At 44.9% G+C, this 17,234-nt stretch overlaps 1 protein-coding gene across 1 annotated transcript in view; it reads right to left on the minus strand.

Moving 5' to 3' along the window:
• The window catches only part of VWF (von Willebrand factor), a 177,000-nt gene that overhangs the window by 27,521 nt on the left and 132,245 nt on the right, over positions 1 to 17,234 (minus strand). Inside the window, exons 35-40 of the mRNA XM_010330022.3 lie at positions 13,652 to 13,872; positions 12,070 to 12,262; positions 11,518 to 11,859; positions 9,108 to 9,307; positions 1,577 to 1,679; positions 1,058 to 1,132 (exon numbers count right to left, since the gene is read on the minus strand). Of these exons, the coding sequence (XP_010328324.3) occupies positions 1,058 to 1,132; positions 1,577 to 1,679; positions 9,108 to 9,307; positions 11,518 to 11,859; positions 12,070 to 12,262; positions 13,652 to 13,872 (1,134 nt within the window). The remainder of the gene's footprint in view (positions 1 to 1,057; positions 1,133 to 1,576; positions 1,680 to 9,107; positions 9,308 to 11,517; positions 11,860 to 12,069; positions 12,263 to 13,651; positions 13,873 to 17,234) is intronic.

The following is a 17,234-nucleotide window of genomic DNA, read 5'->3' on the forward strand; positions in this document are numbered from 1 at the left end:
AGGATGATAAATTGATACATAGGTTAGACAGATCAGACAGACAGATAGATGATAGATATATAGGTAGGTAGATAGATAGAGATCAATCAATTCAACTCATATATTGACTATTCTTATCATCTATTAGGGCTTCCACATCTCAGCCAAATCTACCTGGATCCTTTAGACCTCAGTTTCCTCTTCTGGAAGGTGAGAACTCTACCTTATAGGGTCGGTCTGAGGATTTCACAAAATAATGAGGGCAAAGCACCCGGCACGTTGTAGGAGCCTACCAATGTCTATCAAATGAGGGCCTTGAAGTAAATGGTCCCTCTAGTTCTCTCTACTGCAAACATTCTGAGTCCCCCTTTACATAAAGTGTTCTCAAGCCACATCTCCCTCCCCATGGGACTTCTGTTTATTTCTGATCAATTTCATGAGCATCAATAAATTTCTCCTATTATATGATTTTCTTGTAGTGGCTTGGACTGTCTCCTGATGCTCTCCCTTGAAGATCTGCATCACTGCAAATGCTACAAGCCTGTGCTTTACATCTTCATCTGTACAAGCAATAAGCACACCGGACAGCGCAGGGGCAAGGCACTAGTGATTTCCCACCATGTTAACCGCGATTTCATCAGCTCTGAATTCACGGACTTAGACCATCACTCACCCCGCTATTCCCCGAGTAGCCTGTCAGGCTAGCACGAAAGCCTCTAGCAGATAGCCTGCTGCCTTCTCTGTATCTGGTGGCCTCAGAGTCTTATTGAAAAGGAAAACGAGTTGCTTTGGCATGAGCTTTTCTTCAGCATAGCTCTGTAGCCCCCAGCAATCACCCCATTCTTGTATTAATGCTGCCAAACCTATGTTTAATAATTTACACCAGATTCTTCTAGGAAGCAAATCCTATTCTCCAGAGGTAACCCTTCCTCTATTTTTGGAATATCTAGTCAGTCCTTACCCACCTCCTGCCACACACCCTGTGCCTGGGAACAGAGCCACCTTTCAGCACCCTCAACCTGGTGCCCCCCGGAGCTGGGGTTGTACCCGGAAGACACCCTTCCCATGGGACACATACCACACTCAAACTCTGGGCAACACTGGTCTGCATTCTGGCGGAGGCGGGCCACTTCACACAGGCCACATGTGGGAGCTGGAGGAAAGGAACAGCCACAAAAGTCAGAGAAGTACGTAGTGGGACAGCCTCAGAGAGGTTTGAAATGCTCTCATTCACTGAAAACCAGTAGGAGCTCGGTGTGGCCGTCCCACAAGGATCCAGGCCACAGGACCTCTGGCAGATGAGTGCCCTCCCCACGTCCCTGTTGACACCCTCGCATTTACCCTCCAGGGGACTCTAAGTCTAAGCGTTGCTGGGGACCGGATGGGAAAGTTAATCTCAGAGTGTCTGCCCCAGGTGCGGAATGGGGCTCCCAAGCCTGGCGAGGCGAAATGCAGGCTGAGCAAGGAAGCCCACCCACTCTAGGACTCCAGATGCCAGCGTTTGGGTCTGATCTGCCAGGGGTGAAGATGGGTGGCTGGGGGGCCTTGTGGGGGCCCTTGTTCCTCCATTAAGGCAGGGAGGGGTGGACTCTCTCACCTTTGGCCGTGGGGCAGGGCTGCGTTGTGCAATTGATCTTCCGCCCACTGAGGCATGTGCAGATCTGACAGGGCTGGTGGTCCGGGACCCAGGCTTCCAGGAACTGAGGAGAAAGCAACGTTCAGAGAGGACACAGGACATTCTAGGTAGAAAGCCCAGAGCTGATACAGGTCAGCTCTCCCTGTCTCCAGCAAGGGCTAGTTTCTGAGCCAGCCCTCTGACAGAGCCTCACAGACGAACAAAAGCACATTAAAAGGAGGTTGTGAGGTTCTAAGGGCTTCCAGAAAGGTGGGTCGCCATACTGCTTCGTAAACTCAGGAAAACGACAAACTACAGATCCTGGAAAGTGCACTTCCACTTCCGCCTTCTCTGTCGGCAGTGCTCAAACCAAGCAAAGAAGGAAAATGAGGGTTCTTGGATCACACTGCTAGTCGTTTCTCAAGCCAAAGGAGAAATCGGGATGTTGCCTGGGGAAAAAAATCCCATTTATCTCTGAAATTGACTTTAGACAATAGGATAGGAAGAGTTGTGGGGAGGACAGCAAAACTCTTGAAAACATCACACTCTTGATGCCAGCCATGACTTTGGAGGCCTGAGAACAGTTCTCTGATTTTTCAAATGAGAGACAGCCCAGCGCACAGAGCAGCCTTCTCAAAGTTACACACAGCCCCACAGCACAAAGCTTTGAAGTCGGGAACTCCCGAACTCTAATGCAGGCTGCATTCTGCTGTGCCTCAGTAAAACGAGGGTGCTCAAGCCAGCCTTGCAGGACGGTTGTAAGGAGTAAGAAACTGTGATTAGCACAGGGTACACAGCAAAGACCTCCACTAAGAAGCAGCAGCGCCAGGACTCAGTCTCCCTCTGGATTCAACCATGAAGTTAAATTTAAACTTAAAATTAAATTCAAGTGAAATTGCCCTGAAGAAACACATTCTTATCCAGTAGCTCAAAGGCCTCTAAGAAGTTCCCAGGTCAAGAAGGTCTTACTTATTACTTCCACGGTCAGCAATCAGTCAGCTAAGAAGGAAGATCAAAGACCCCCAAGTAAGGCCCTCTTCCCCCAAAGTGCCCTGCCCTCCTTCAGGATTAACCCCTCTGGTCCTGCCCTTGACACCTTTCACTCACTCAATAAATGATAGCAGCTAACATTCAAATACCACCTGCTATGTGCCATGGTGTTGAGGGTTTTATTTAAATCACTCATGTAATCCTCACTGCAGTCCTGTGGTGAGGGTATTTTTTACCATTATCCTCACTTTTCCAGTGAGAAACCTAAGGCACTTGCTAGGTTTGCACAGTTACAGTGACAGAGTGAGGATTTGAACCCAAATCCATGGTTTCTTTCTTTGTTGTTTATGTTTTGTTTTGTTTTGTTATGAAATGGAGTCTTGGTCGCTCTGCCACCCAGGCTGGAATGCAGTGCCATGATCTCAGCTCACTGCGACCTCTGCCTCCCAGATTTAAGCGATTCTCCTGCCTCAACCTCCCAAGTAGCTGGGACTATAGGCACGAGCCACCATACCCAGCTAATTTTTGTATTTTAGTAGAGATGGGATTTCACCATGTTGGCCAGGCTGGTCTTGAATTCCTGACCTCAAGTGATCCACCTGCCTCAGACTCCCAAAATGCTGGGATTACAGGCATGAGCTACCACATCCGGCCCAAATTCATGATTTTAAACCATTATACCCTGCTGTCTCCCACAATAACTAATAAAAAATATGTTCAAGATACGTTTCTAAGAGCTTTACATTTATTTACTTTATTTTCTTAATATTGGTGGTATTATCTATATGTACAAATAACCAAGAAGTTAAGAAATTTAACCAAGTGGCACATCCAGGCTTTGAACCTAGCATTCCGGGCCCAGACACCACAGGCCCGTCCTCTGCACTACAGCTGCTTCTCATCAACAGACACAGTGCCCGTCATGGGCAGATCTGAACACAACACACCATCCCAGCCCTCAAATGGCTGACAGTCAAGTTGAGAAAATAAGACTCACTGGTGAACATCTGAATGAGAAAAAAAAATCGTGATACACAGACACCATGGAATACTACCTAGCAAGAAGAAAGAGAAAACTATCAAAACACACAGCAGCATGGATGAATCCCAAAAAGCGTTATGCTGGGTGAAGGAAGCCAGGCAGAGAAGAAGTGTATACGCATGGTTCCATGTATGCGAAATTCCAGAAAATGTAAACGAATCTATAGTGACAGAAAGTAGACCAGTGGTTGTCTAGGGTTGAGGGATACATTTAAAAGGGGCATAAGCGGCTGGGCGCAGCGGCTCATGCCTGTAATCCCAGCACTTTGGGAGGCTGAGGTGGGTGGATCCTGAGGTCAGGCATTCAAGACCAGCCTGGCCAAGATGGTGAAACCCCATCTCTACTGAAATACAAAAATTAGCTGGGCATGGTGGCATGCACCTGTAATCCCAGCTACTCGGGAGGCTGAGGCAGAGAATTGCTTGAACCCAGGAGGCGGAGGCAGAGGTGAGCTGAGTTGGTGCCACTGCACTCCAGCCCGGGCGACAGTGCGAGACTCCATCTCAAAAAAAAGCGGAGGGTAGGGGGGCATAAGCTAACTTTTGGGGGATGGAAGTTCATTATCTTGGTTATGAAGATGGTTTCACAAGTGTGTACATATGTCAAAACCTATCAAATTGTACACTTTAAATATGTGCTGTTTGTGGCATGTAAATTATACCTCAATAAAGCTGTTTATAACAATAAAAAATTAAAGAACAATAAGACTGTAAAAGGAGAGTCCGATAAGGTTGGGCGCTCCAGAGAGGTCTCACAAGGACATAGGAATTCCAGGTGGGAAAGAGCTAACAAAGGCACAGATGAGGGCGGGGGCAGTGGCTCACGCCTGTAATCCCAGCACTTTGAGAGGTAGAGGTGGGTGGATCACAAGATCAGGTGATCGAGACCATCCTGGCCAACATGGTGAAACCCTGTCTCTACTAAAATACAAAAAATTAGCCAGGTGTGGTGGTACACGCCTGTAGTCCCAGCTACTCAGGAGGCTGAGGCAGGGGAATGGCTTGAACTCAAGAGGCAGAGATTACAGTGGGCTGAGATCACGCCACTGCACTCCAGCCTGGCGACAGAGCAAGACTCGCCTGGAAAAAAAAGCACAGACGTAGGAACGCTGGTGTGGTGCCCAGCACCAGAGGTGAGGCAGGTGGCTGAAGACAACGGAAGAGGCCCCACATGCTCACTGCAGGAACTTGCCTTACCTCAGCAGACAGGTGTGGGCCCGGAGGCACAAGCAGGACCCTGATCACCGAGAAGAGCTAAGTAAAGATAACCCTGGCGACAGCGTGCAGGATACAAAAGGGAAGGACTAGGACTAGAAAACCAGAAAATATTAGTTCAACCATTGTGGAAAACAGTGGGGCGATTCCTCAAAGATCTAGAAACAGAAATTCCATTTGATCCAGCAATCCCATTACTGGGTATATACCCAAAGGATTATAAATTGTTCTATCATAAAGACACATGCACATGTATGTTCGTTGTGGCACTGTTTATGATAGCAAAGACCTGGAACCAACCCAAATGCCCATCGACGATAGACTGGACAAGGAAAATGTGGCACATATACACCATGGAATACTACGCAGCCATAAAAAACGATGAGTTCATGTCCTTTGTAGAGACATGGATGAACCTGGAAACCATCACTCTCAGCAAACTGACACAAGAACAGAAAACCAAACACCACATGTTCTCACTTACAGGCGGGTGATGAACAATGAGAACACTTGGGCACAAGGAAGGGAACAACACTCACAGGGCTAGGTGGCGGGGGAAGGGGACGGGGGGACCACACGGGGTAGGGAGGATGAGGAGGGGTAACACCAGGAGAAATGCCTGATGTAGGTGACCGGGATTGGGGGGATGGAGACAGCAAACCAGCATGGCACGTATGTACCTATGCAGCAATCCTGCAGGATGCAGGACGTGCACATGTACCCCACAGCCGAAATACAATTTTTTAAAAAAATTAACATAAGCCGATTAAAAAAAAAAGAAAGAAAGAAAACCAGAAAAGGTGCAGCGGCTGCCATTCCATCTGGGAAGGTGGAGGGAGGGGCCCGGGGTGCTGGTCTCAGAGAGCTGGGGCAGAGGGTCAAAATGGCAGGCGTGAGGGGATGAGGAAGGAGAGGGTCATGTTTTACATATGCTTCACTTTTTTTTCTCTCTTTAAATGTAGACCTCAGATTTTTAAACTGAAGAATAAATCACACAATTTTCCAGCTATCCCGAGAATGGGGAACACACAAATGACCAAAAGCAGGTGTCCGACCTCCTTCACTGGGGATCTTCATTCCCCAGGAAGTTTAAGGCCCACCCAAAGCAGGGGAAATAATAAGAGTAAAAATTAAAATTATAAAACAAGGTAAGGCCAAGCTTCTAAAAGCAACTGTGGCCGCCCTCTGGGCCTGGCCAGGCTCTGCCGCGAGGCGGCCGGCAGATGGCGCTGCTGCACAAGCTCCGGCCAACCGCAGGCCGGCCTGCGGCAATCGCCGGGTGCCAGGGCCCAGGCGAAACTATCGCCAGGCCGGAACGGGTCTGAGAGCCAGCAGGAGTCAAAGCTTGAACAAAGGTGACAAAAGAGCGGCCTGCAGAGAATACGGTGGGGAAAACTGAAATCGTCAAGGCCCAAGGTCAAAGAAGGACACAAGCAATTCACATGCACCACTCATCACCAGCCAGTGTGACGGGAGACGCGAATGAAACGCACACACGGAGCCCAGCTAGGGGCAGCAGAAACTCTGAGAGAGTAAAGGAGGCCACAGGCCAGAGCTTCTGGGCAATGGACGTGGTTCCTGCTAAGCTTGTGCCTGTCAGTACAGCACCCACCACTACCAGCAGCTGTACTGAGCCAGGGACAGCCTGTGCAGGCTCTTGGTCCCTTCTGAGCCTGCTGCAAAGCCCCACCTCTTTAGACTATGTTTTGTAAAATAAACAAGAGCTATGGGAAACGAGTGAATACTTTGCTCTTCTGAAAGTACTACAATAGTTTTATACCCTGGTTGATTTCCCTCAATAAAAGGTTTTCTGGGCTTTGTTCTTCAGGCAAAAAAGTTTGTTTAATGGAAATGTTCTTCATATTAGGTTTTTATTCTTTCTCTGCTTTGAAAGTCAAAGCTGAAAATGCACGTGGCTGGATACGATCTTTGTTTTCATCCATTTAAAGTATATTTTCTGAAATCACTACAAGTGGCTATGTTCTATTCAAAGTTTTCAATTAACTAATTTTATTTGATTTGATTTTTAAGATATATTTACAAGACAGTTTCTACATCCAAAATATTTGGATGAACCCTTTATACAACTTGAATGTATATTCTAATGTGTTGGACGGAAGATGAGGGCAGTGAAAGGGGAAAATAGGGCCAAAGAGAAGAAGCAAAGGGCAGGGGTTTGGACACAGTACGATAAAGCTGACAAGCTTCCTACTCTCAAGACCCCGCAGACATCTGACATCCATGGAGTCAGAAACACTGCAAACTTGACCTCACCTCCTATCACAGAATGCCAAGGAAGATACCCTTTCTGTCTCCTTCTGAGAGCAAGCATTTTGCCACTACTAGTCAAACCAGTCTGAAATTAGCACAGGATGCTAGCCCCATTATGTAAATAGTTCACATCCTTCACGCCCTGCAGGAGCTCAAGGGCTATACAAATCAGGGAGAGGAATCTCAGGTTCTGTCAATTCATTTAGGGAACGAGTCGGGAATATCACAGAACAGGCAATTACTTAACCTGGCAAGCTGAAATGTGGTAGCAGAGTGGACTGCAGCTCACCTATTCCTCAGTGCAGGCAAACTGGATCCGCTAGGATGAAGCCCAACAACTAAACCAGAGCCGATGAGATCACTATAAGTAATAGCCCTAATGGATACCATGCTCCAGTGAACGTGAGTTAGCCCATAGTTCAGTTCACGGTTCCAGTGAGGTCAATGACAGGGTCGGGACACTATGGGACAGCTGGTGTTAAGACTGTAAATCCCAGCTTTGTCACCTCATGCCACTGAGCTTCAGTCTCATCCACTCAATAGGATGTGCGATTATGACCCCACAGAGCTTTGGGGAGAATCAAATAAAATGGTCCATTTCCCGGCTTACAACATCAGAGACGGAATAGTGTAGTTACTGAAATGTTGTTTTCCTTATTCTCCAGGTTGGTTAACTAGATTTTCTGTGCTTCCTCCCATTTGTGGTTGAATACAGTGGGAAGTCACTCTTCTTAGTCCACTTAGCGAGAATGGTCCTCCTTGGTGATGAAGACATTAGGTCTTGGGTGCAGCCCATGATCACGGAACACTTTCTCCTTTCCTAGAAGCCAAATATGCTTTCTACCTCTACCATGCTCTGTGGTATCACTGTCAAGGATGAAGGACAGGACCACTGCACACATTCACATGTGCACAGACACACACGGCCCCAGATCCTACAAATATATGTGGGGTCAACTTTGAAGAGAGATGATATCCATTTTAGGCCAAGATGGGGGTATTTGGTAAATCTCCTCTCAAAATATACTCAATAACTCCCAAAGCGCAAAAAAAAAAAAAAAAAAAAAAAAAAATTGATGACTCCCAAGCAAATCAGCCCAAAAGAGATGCAGCAGAAGAGCCATTTCATATAGTCGAAAGAGCCAGACCTCTGGAGTCACACAGAGCTTCGAATTCTGAGACCAAATCCATTACTTACAAATCGTGTCCATGGGCAACTTACTAAGCTCCTTAGGTCTTAGTTTCTTCACAGAATGTTTGTATTTATGAGTGATATAGGATACACTAGTATATTCTGTGGAACTCCAGTCCCAAGGAATTCTCTCTCTCTCTCTCTCTCTCTCTCTCTCTCTCTCTCTCTCTCACACACACACACACACACACACACACACACACACACATGCTCCATGGTCAAATAAGTTTACGAAACAAAAACCCTCTTAAATATCTGCAATGTACAGTATTATATTAAAAACTCTGAAGAGTTCTGCAATAAAGAAACCTGTTTAACTATGGTTAGCTAGTGTTCTTTAAACTCACTTGACCACAGGTAACTGAAAATACCCTGCAAAATACACCTTTGAAAAACACTGAGATAATGACTATATTGCATTTAGTACAATCAAGGTACACTATTTCTCTTAATAATGGCAGACATTACCATACAAATATTACTTTCCCTTTCCCCCCTGGGTTCCTATATCATTCTACTTAAATGACAACAATAATAAAGACAATAGTAATAATAATAGTAATAATGTGGTAATACCACTTTGGTGCTTAATCCCACAGGTGACACATGACAGCTGCAGGATTTGAACCGAGAGCTATCTGAATGCAAAGCCATTATGCAATACTCCTCCCTATCCCTAATGATCCCCTTAAGAGTCAGCCCTGCTGCCGCAGTTGGAAGAGGCCAATCATTGGGGAACGCGCTTCTCCCTTTTGACCCAAGAAGAAAGCAGCCCCATGGGAGGTGAAAGGTAAAGGCTCCTACCTGGTGTCGGACTCCATCCTCACCAATGCACTGAGTGCACGCCTCTTTAGGAACACAGCTGCCTTCCAACATGACCTGGTTTGGAGGGCAGAAGCAGCCTTCCGAGGGATGATCCCCACAGGAGCTCACGTTGCCATCACAGTGCCGGGGACAGCCATGCTCACAGTGGTTGTAGACCAGGGATGACGGACATGACATAGCTATATACAGAGAAGGAGTTCACTCACAAAGGTCCACGCCAGCCAGAGTGAAGCAGGCACAGCTGATTCAACACGGTTAATCATCAGACAAATTTGCTAGGGCAGAGATGGCTATTTTCTACCAATCTGCATCCTCCTCATCTTCCATAGAAACAGAACTTTAGGCTGGGCATATGATCGCCAGAATGAGGACTACATTTCCCAACCTTTCTTGCAGCTAAATGCAGTTACGTGACTAGTTCTGACCAATGAACTGTAAGAGGAAGTATATATATATATCCCATGGCAGCCTCCAGGAGTCCGTTTAAAAAGACAGCTGTGCATGCTCCTTGTCCCACTTCCCTCCTTCCCTCAGCTTGTTGCTTGGAGAATGAATGTCATGGCTAAACCTCCATTTTAAACTGTGGAGAAAAATAACAACACCCAAGTGAAGGCAGAGCAAAGAGCTAGAATCCAGTTTCAGGCCCAGAATCCGCTGGAGCCACTGCCTCCAATCAGCTATATGACAGAAAAATTTAACTCTCTGCTACTTGGAGCCAAATCTAGTTCTAACAAATGATGTGAACCTGTGTGTCTGTAGCAGGTTTTGTGGTCCTTTCTTGAATACAGATGTCTTTTATGCTTAAAAAGCATCTTGAAATTAATTTAGGAATCCACAGCTATGAAGAACGGCCTTGGGAGAGAAGCTACGAGGTGATCCATTTCCCTCATTCTGATTCACTCAACTTCCTCACATTCTCAAGGCACCGAGGCAGGCAGGTGGCAGAGGAAGTTTCCAAGGATTTGGAGTACCAAGGATTTCCCCCTGTGTGCACGGTAAACCAGGAGGTACGTAAAGAAATTAGTACGCAGAGAAAGTGCTTCCAGTAACTTGGAAACTAACATTTGCCATTTGATTTGCAGGCTGATTGGGAGGAGGCAATATCATCCACATGGAGTCAGAAAATCAGAGTCCAAAGGAACCTAGGGGTTATGTAGGCCAACTATCTCGTTCTAGGATGCAGAAACTGAGGTCCAGGAAGATTAAGAGGACAGCCCACCCACCAGCTGAGCTGGGACTAGGATGCTCAAGTCCTATAGCCCCAGCTCAGAGCTGCTGACAGTTCTATGATGATAAACTCTAAGACTCCAACGTGCTTGCACGTATTGATTTCCCTCAAAACACAGTAGGGGATATTTGACGACTGGGGATTTCAAGTGCAGTGTTCTTTTCTCTCTAGCACCCTTGTGGTACAGGAGCCATATCTGATTCATTTCAGTTGCCCCTACACTTTAAATAAATGCCAAGCCCAGGTAGGGAAGCTGACCTTGGGGAGCTTCAAGCAGTAGCAATCCTGCAGTGTTTGTAATTAAGAAGATTCTTGGCAACCAAATGGCAAGATTCTACTCGCCCTTCAAAATCCTGCTCAGTCACGCCTGTAATCCCAGCACTTTGGGAGGCTGAGGCAGGTCGATCACAAGGTCAAGAGATCGAGATCATCCTGGTCAACATGGTGAAACCCCGTCTCTACTAAAAATACTAAAAAATTAGCTGGGCAAGGTGGCGCGTGCCTGTAATCCCAGCTACTCAGGAGGCTGAGGCAGGAGAATTGCCTGAACCCAGGAGGCGGAGGTTGCGGTGAGCCGAGACCGCGCCATTGCACTCCAGCCTGGGTAACAAGAGCGAAACTCCGTCTCAAAAAAAAAAAAAAAAAAAAAAAATCCTGCTCAGGCATGGCCTATCCTGTGAGCATGTGCTAAAGCCTGGTGGAATTTCAAATTCAATGTGACTGCTTACACAGCGCTTTGCAGATGCTTATATGTGTCTAATGTGTTTAACACATTAAAATCACATTTGTCCAAACTATAGAAATACTAATGGAAAGAATCAGCATTCATTTACATACAATTCTACATGCAGAGAGTGTGTGTGTATATATATATATATATATATCTCAAATAAGATGATATATATATCAAATAACATGATATATATAGATCAAATAAGATGGAAGACATACATATATGATACATATAAGATACATTCATTTTATATATATATATATATATGTATATCTCCCGTCTTATTTGATCCTAACTGGAATCCCAGGTCATACAACATACAGCGATTTTCATACTTATTAGCCAGATAAACAATGTGGGGCACAGAGCGGCTAAGCAAGCCCAGTCAGTTGGTCTCCAGGATTTTCAGAGGTAACCTGGAAACTCACCACAGAAATCAGGTGTCCTCCAGTCAACGCAGACCCCACTGGTCCGACAGAGGTGGGCATAAGAGGCGATCACCTCACACACTTGCTCCTGGTGGCAACTGTCCTGCTGGCAGATGGCATAGAATGTGGCTGGCGCCAGGACTTTGTGGCACTCGGCAAACAGTGCTGAGAGGAGGACCTGGCACTGGGAGCTGTCGGACACAGGGCACTGCTCCTCCAGAATGGGCTGGCATGTCTGCCCAGACTGCTGCACGGTCCATTCCTGAACAAGTGTTTTCCAGTCTGTGGTGACCGTGCCATCCCTCAGCATGAAGTCATTGGCTCCGTTCTCATCACAGATCCCTAGGGAAACAAAACAAAAAAAAAGATAAACTGAGCATCCCTGGGTACAAGAACACTGATGCCAGAGACAGGCTATTTTTCATCCTCATCAGATTCTGACCCTTGCTACTGGACCCAGAAATATAAGCATCCAAGAGCCCTCAGAGTACAGCAAGTAAGGTTCCTAAATGTATAGCAAGGCGAGAAGAGGAGACGAAAACATGTTCTTACCGCAGAGACCATACGTCTTTGAAGCGAAAGTCTTGGGGCTGAGCTGCAGTTGGAATTCATTGTTTTGTGGAGTGAATGTGAAGATGTGACCAAGATGGTTGAATCTGACCTCGTGCATGATGGCACCATAGATGCTGACTTCCATGTTCCCACCCACGTAAGGAACAGAGACCAGTCTCCCATTCACTGCCACCTGAGCAAAGAAGAAAGAGCTCATTGGGAGTCCTAGCAATGAGGAATCCTAGAACTTCACCCTTAGGTTTTTAGTGAAGTTACTGAGAGTCCCACTCAACCACAACAGTAGCCCGCAAACCTTGGTATCTGTCGGCAGCTCTTCTAAGATAAAGAAGAGCTTGATTAGAAAACAGAGCTTGACTTCACAGAGCTTGGCCAGAAAACAAACTGTTACAATACTGACCAGGTGGCCACGCACCACGAACCTGAAAGCCCAGGGATGAAAGGGAACCTTGGGTCTACCTGACTCAACAGGGAAGGGCCATGCCTTTAAGACAGGCTGGGAAAGTCACCTCGGTGCCAACTCATCAGGGCAGTGTCTCCAGGAGCATCTAGCAGCCGTGTCCAACGCTTTGAATGCAAGGACATTTTTGCTTCTCTGTGGTGGTGGATATCACAAAAATTATGCACAGACTTTTTTTTTTTTTTTTTTTTTTTAGCTCATCAGCTACCGTTAGTGTTAGTGCATTTTATGTGTGGCCCAAGACAATTCTTCTTCCAGTATGGCCCAGGGAAGCAGTGTTTTAATGGGACCACTTGAAGTCTTTTTTGTGTGTTTGTGTGCCACTGGAAGCTCTTTTCTTGGGTGGTCCCACCATCTATCATATCAAACATGCTAAAATGTACTCACATTCCACGATGCATATAATTTTCCTGTAAAAATTTTGGAAGGATTTTTTAATCATTTTGATTTTTTAATTTTTGGCTATGAGTTACTCACTTGATATATGACTATGATTTTTATGCAATTATTGTTCAAATTCAGGAATCTTTGCAAAGTGAGAAAATCTAGCCTACAAGTTGTTTTCACACAATGAAATATTTATGATTTCTACATGAACAAGGAAAGAAGTTGGCATAATGTAACCTTTTGTAAGCATTTAACCAATCATGTATGTATCAGTTTTGCAGTTTTCTTTTCAAATTCTGGAGCCCGACATTTTATGCAGGCCTTAAATATTTACAAAGGACCTAATTTAGGCGGTAAGTGTTTCCCTTTGGAAAGCTTACAGGGCTTAGGCATTGGGCTCATAATACCTCCCGGGTAAACAATCCTGGTGCCAATCCCGATTCTCTACCAGTGCCAGAAACTGGCACTCAATTCACAATTTCACGCTACCTAAAAGTGATTCCGTCTTCCAAATCTGAGCCCGGAACAACATGAAATCATGCCAAGACAAGGAGATGGCAATAAACCTTTCTAAGAAAGTGGTACTCTTCTCCTCTACTTAAGCAGAAGGCTGAGCTCCTAACAAGAGCTCCAAATAAAACCAGCTGCCACCAGGTCCATGTGGTTCCCCTGACATCCTACTGCCTTGCCACGGGACCCACAGAAAGCACGTCTCACCTCCATGTCACTGTGGAGCTCGACTGAGAGGGCGCTGTGCTTCACCTCGATGGATTTCATGCAGCCCTGCCTTGCTCCGGGGCTGCAGGCACCATTATGGAGAATCACCTCCACGTCCTGCTCCTTGTTTTGAAACAGGACATAAGAACAGCTGCCAGTCAGCTTGAAATTCTGCCCATCAAAGGTCACGATGTGCCGAGTGGAGCTGCCTGTGCACACACCTGGACAGGGAGGAGCAGAGGGTGGATATGACATTATCGAAACCCCCATGCCTGCTACATGCAGACAGGCAGGTGTGACCAAGATGCACACAGATAAATACGGTGGAGACTGGAACAGGCCCTTTGAGGTCATACAGATCAATTTCCTCTGTTTTTACAGATTAGGAAACTGGGGTTCTGAGAGGTAGAGAGGTTTAGGTTAGTAACACTTGCCCATTAAATCTTTTCCTGGAGAATGTTTAAAATATTACATAAAATGTGGCCAATTATAGAACCACACTTCTAAAAAATGTAAATGTGCAGTGGGAATGATCTGCTCTACAGGGATGCCTTGGCCCAGAAAACAAAGTTAAGTTCCAGAGGTATTATGACTCGTTGAAATTAAGAAAAGCTAAGCAAGCTATGAGCTCATGATCTCATTGTAAAGAAAATTTGGCTAAAGACACATGTGTCCTTTCTGCTGCCAAGTGACTAAGGTAATGGTACAAGTGGCCTCTCTTAATCCCTTAAGACATTGTGGGAGAAGTAGTTCCAGAGCTTAAAAAAAAAAAAAAAATAGTGGGTCTCAATGCTCCCTCATTTGACCCTGATTCATTCACATAATTGGCAAATTCTCAAGGTTCCTATTAAAATGTTATTGGTGAATACTAATCGTTTTGCACCTTCATAAGATGATTTGGTAAAAACCCTCACACAGAAGGCACCACTGCCACAAATGATTTGAAAGCTAAACTTGGACCTAAGTAAAGTTGGAGATGAGCTTTCCAGACAAACCATGACCACATCTACAATGGCAGGTGAGTACATGCCCAAGAACTGAGACGCAGATTCAGCAGAGCAATGAGGCACCACTAATGTCCCTTACTCATAGCCAAGCCTGGGCCAACCTCTACGTATGGGGGTGACTGTCAAGCAGCTCATCCACTGACAAAGGATGGGTCTGGATGCACCATCGGAGCTATGCAATCTCCCCAGAAGTTCTTCTACTCAAAATCCCCTCTGTCCTTGAGCAGTCAGTCATTTCTAAGTGACAGTACTAAATGCTACTGGCTTACTAACATCCATGCTGCAAGTGATACCCAACACGCAGCTGTTGATATCATCAAGCCAGGGAGTCAGCCCAACTAACCATAAGGATGAAATAAATCACAAGGCCAAGAAATGATTTGAACTCACACATGGCAAGTTAGTGAGAATGGCTCTGTCCACCCTGAGATGAACTGTGGAATAGATACTTTACAGCCAGAGAAACCAGAGGTTGGCTTCTGTTTCACTTCCTTGCACTGTGACCTTGGATCAGTTACTTAACTTCAGTGATCCTCTCCTATCTCCTCTGCATAACAGGCCTATAATAGATACCATTTAGTATTATTGTGAGAATTTGTTGCACTATAGATGAAATGCCTAATAGTGCATGACTCACGTGTGCATGTCTAACAAACAGATCTCCAAATCTTTACAAATAAGCCGCCAAAGAAATTCAATAGTTTGTAAACTGCTGTGTTGTAGGTATATTAAAACGTGAGGTCCCTCCATCTCCAGAATACCAAATTACCTCCCAACAAGCCATCACATTATACTCCAGTTTAGTGATTAGCTTTAATAAGCCACATATATTAACACATTCCAATGTTCAGCACATAAAGTTAGGTTGAACCAATTAAAAATTAATACATTAGAGTTATGTAATAAAATGTTACTGCACAGTTATAAAATATTATCACAGGGTAAAGTATATCACTCATAAATATCTCCTGGAATCATTTTATCTCACTTCTCTCCTTTTTTTCAACATCTTCTTACTCATTATCTTTCTCAGTGACAATACAAATATTTGTGATTGAATATTATATTCAAACTTTTGACTGATTGTCAAAATGTAATGATGTCAGATACTAAAGTGAATTGTTAGCAAAATGCAAATGTTCAAAAAGACATCCAGTTGGCCAAAGTGGGCCCCAATACTCCAGTTGTTAATATTGTCAAATCAAGGAGCCAGCCCCAATGGCTGTGAGAATAAAATAAACCACAAGGCAAAGAAATATGCAGAGAGATCTATATCCTCTGAACACAATGCAAAACAGTAAGAACAAATTAAACTACTATGAAAAAAAAAAAGCATGCCTTCAGCATAACTAGAAAACAAGAAAATACAGTGGCTCAAGCCTGTAATCCCAGCACTTTGGGAGGCCGAGGCGGGTGGATCACGAGGTCAAGAGATCGAGACCATCCTGGTCAACATGGTGAAACCCCGTCTCTACTAAAAATACAAAACATTAGCTGGGCACGGTGGCATGTGCCTGTAGTCCCAGCTACTCAGGAGGCTGAGGCAGGAGAATGACCTGAACCCAGAAGGCGGAGGTTGCAGTGAGCTGAGATCACACCATTGCACTCCAGCCTGGGCAACAAGAGCGAAACTCCATCTCAAAAATAAATAAATAAATAAATAAAATAAAACAAGAAAATACCCAAACTTTAAAATAGCTGTAAATAAAGTAAAAGATAAAAAACACCAAATCCCGCCCAGCAAAAACCTCGCATGCTCTAGCTGTGAGCCTTTGTCATGAGCAAGGACAATCCAAGGAAAAACTGTAAAGAAGAGAGAAGAAGGGAGTGGGCAGCAAGCCTAAAATTCCTCTGTGACCACCACCACCACCAGAAAGAAAAGCCCATCCTAAGTGCAAAAATATTTTAAAGTATCCCAAGAGACCAGAGCAGGTGCTAAAAACACACGCAATATTCAGTGACAACCTGAGAAGCATAGTTTCGAGGGGGCTGGGAGAAAAAACAATGGAAAGGTGCTTGGAAAGTGACTGGAGACGTCAAAACAAGCAAAAGGGAAAGTCAGACTCCAGAAAAACCTGAAAAATCAGAGGCCACACAACCTTTCAGTATGCGTATGTACACACACACACACACAGACACACACACACACACACACACACACATACACACCACTAAGGAAATGACTTTTCTATACTGATACAAGGGAGGGTTCCTGAACTAGGAATCTTGTAAAACCCGAAATTCACAAAATGAACAGAAGATTAAGCAAGTCTGTAAAACCTTTAAAAATCGGCAAATGAGAATCAACACTCCTCATCTATTGAAAATTCCCCAAAAAGGAAAAAACAACAAAATGCTATGACACAGAAGAAAACCATAAGACAACACTCAAACTAAATTAAGTGTACTTGAACATCTGCAAAAATGAAAACCACCTTGAATCAGAATTTCAAAAACTAAGAAGAGAAATGAATGAAGACAAGAATAAATAAAAATAGAATTTAGTGAATTTGGTGGGGGTGGGCAATAAAAGTACAAAGTCAACTCAGAAATAAAGACGAAATTATAAGGACCCA

Source organism: Saimiri boliviensis, chromosome 7 (assembly GCF_048565385.1).
Source record: "Saimiri boliviensis isolate mSaiBol1 chromosome 7, mSaiBol1.pri, whole genome shotgun sequence".
Taxonomy (NCBI): domain Eukaryota; kingdom Metazoa; phylum Chordata; class Mammalia; order Primates; family Cebidae; genus Saimiri; species Saimiri boliviensis.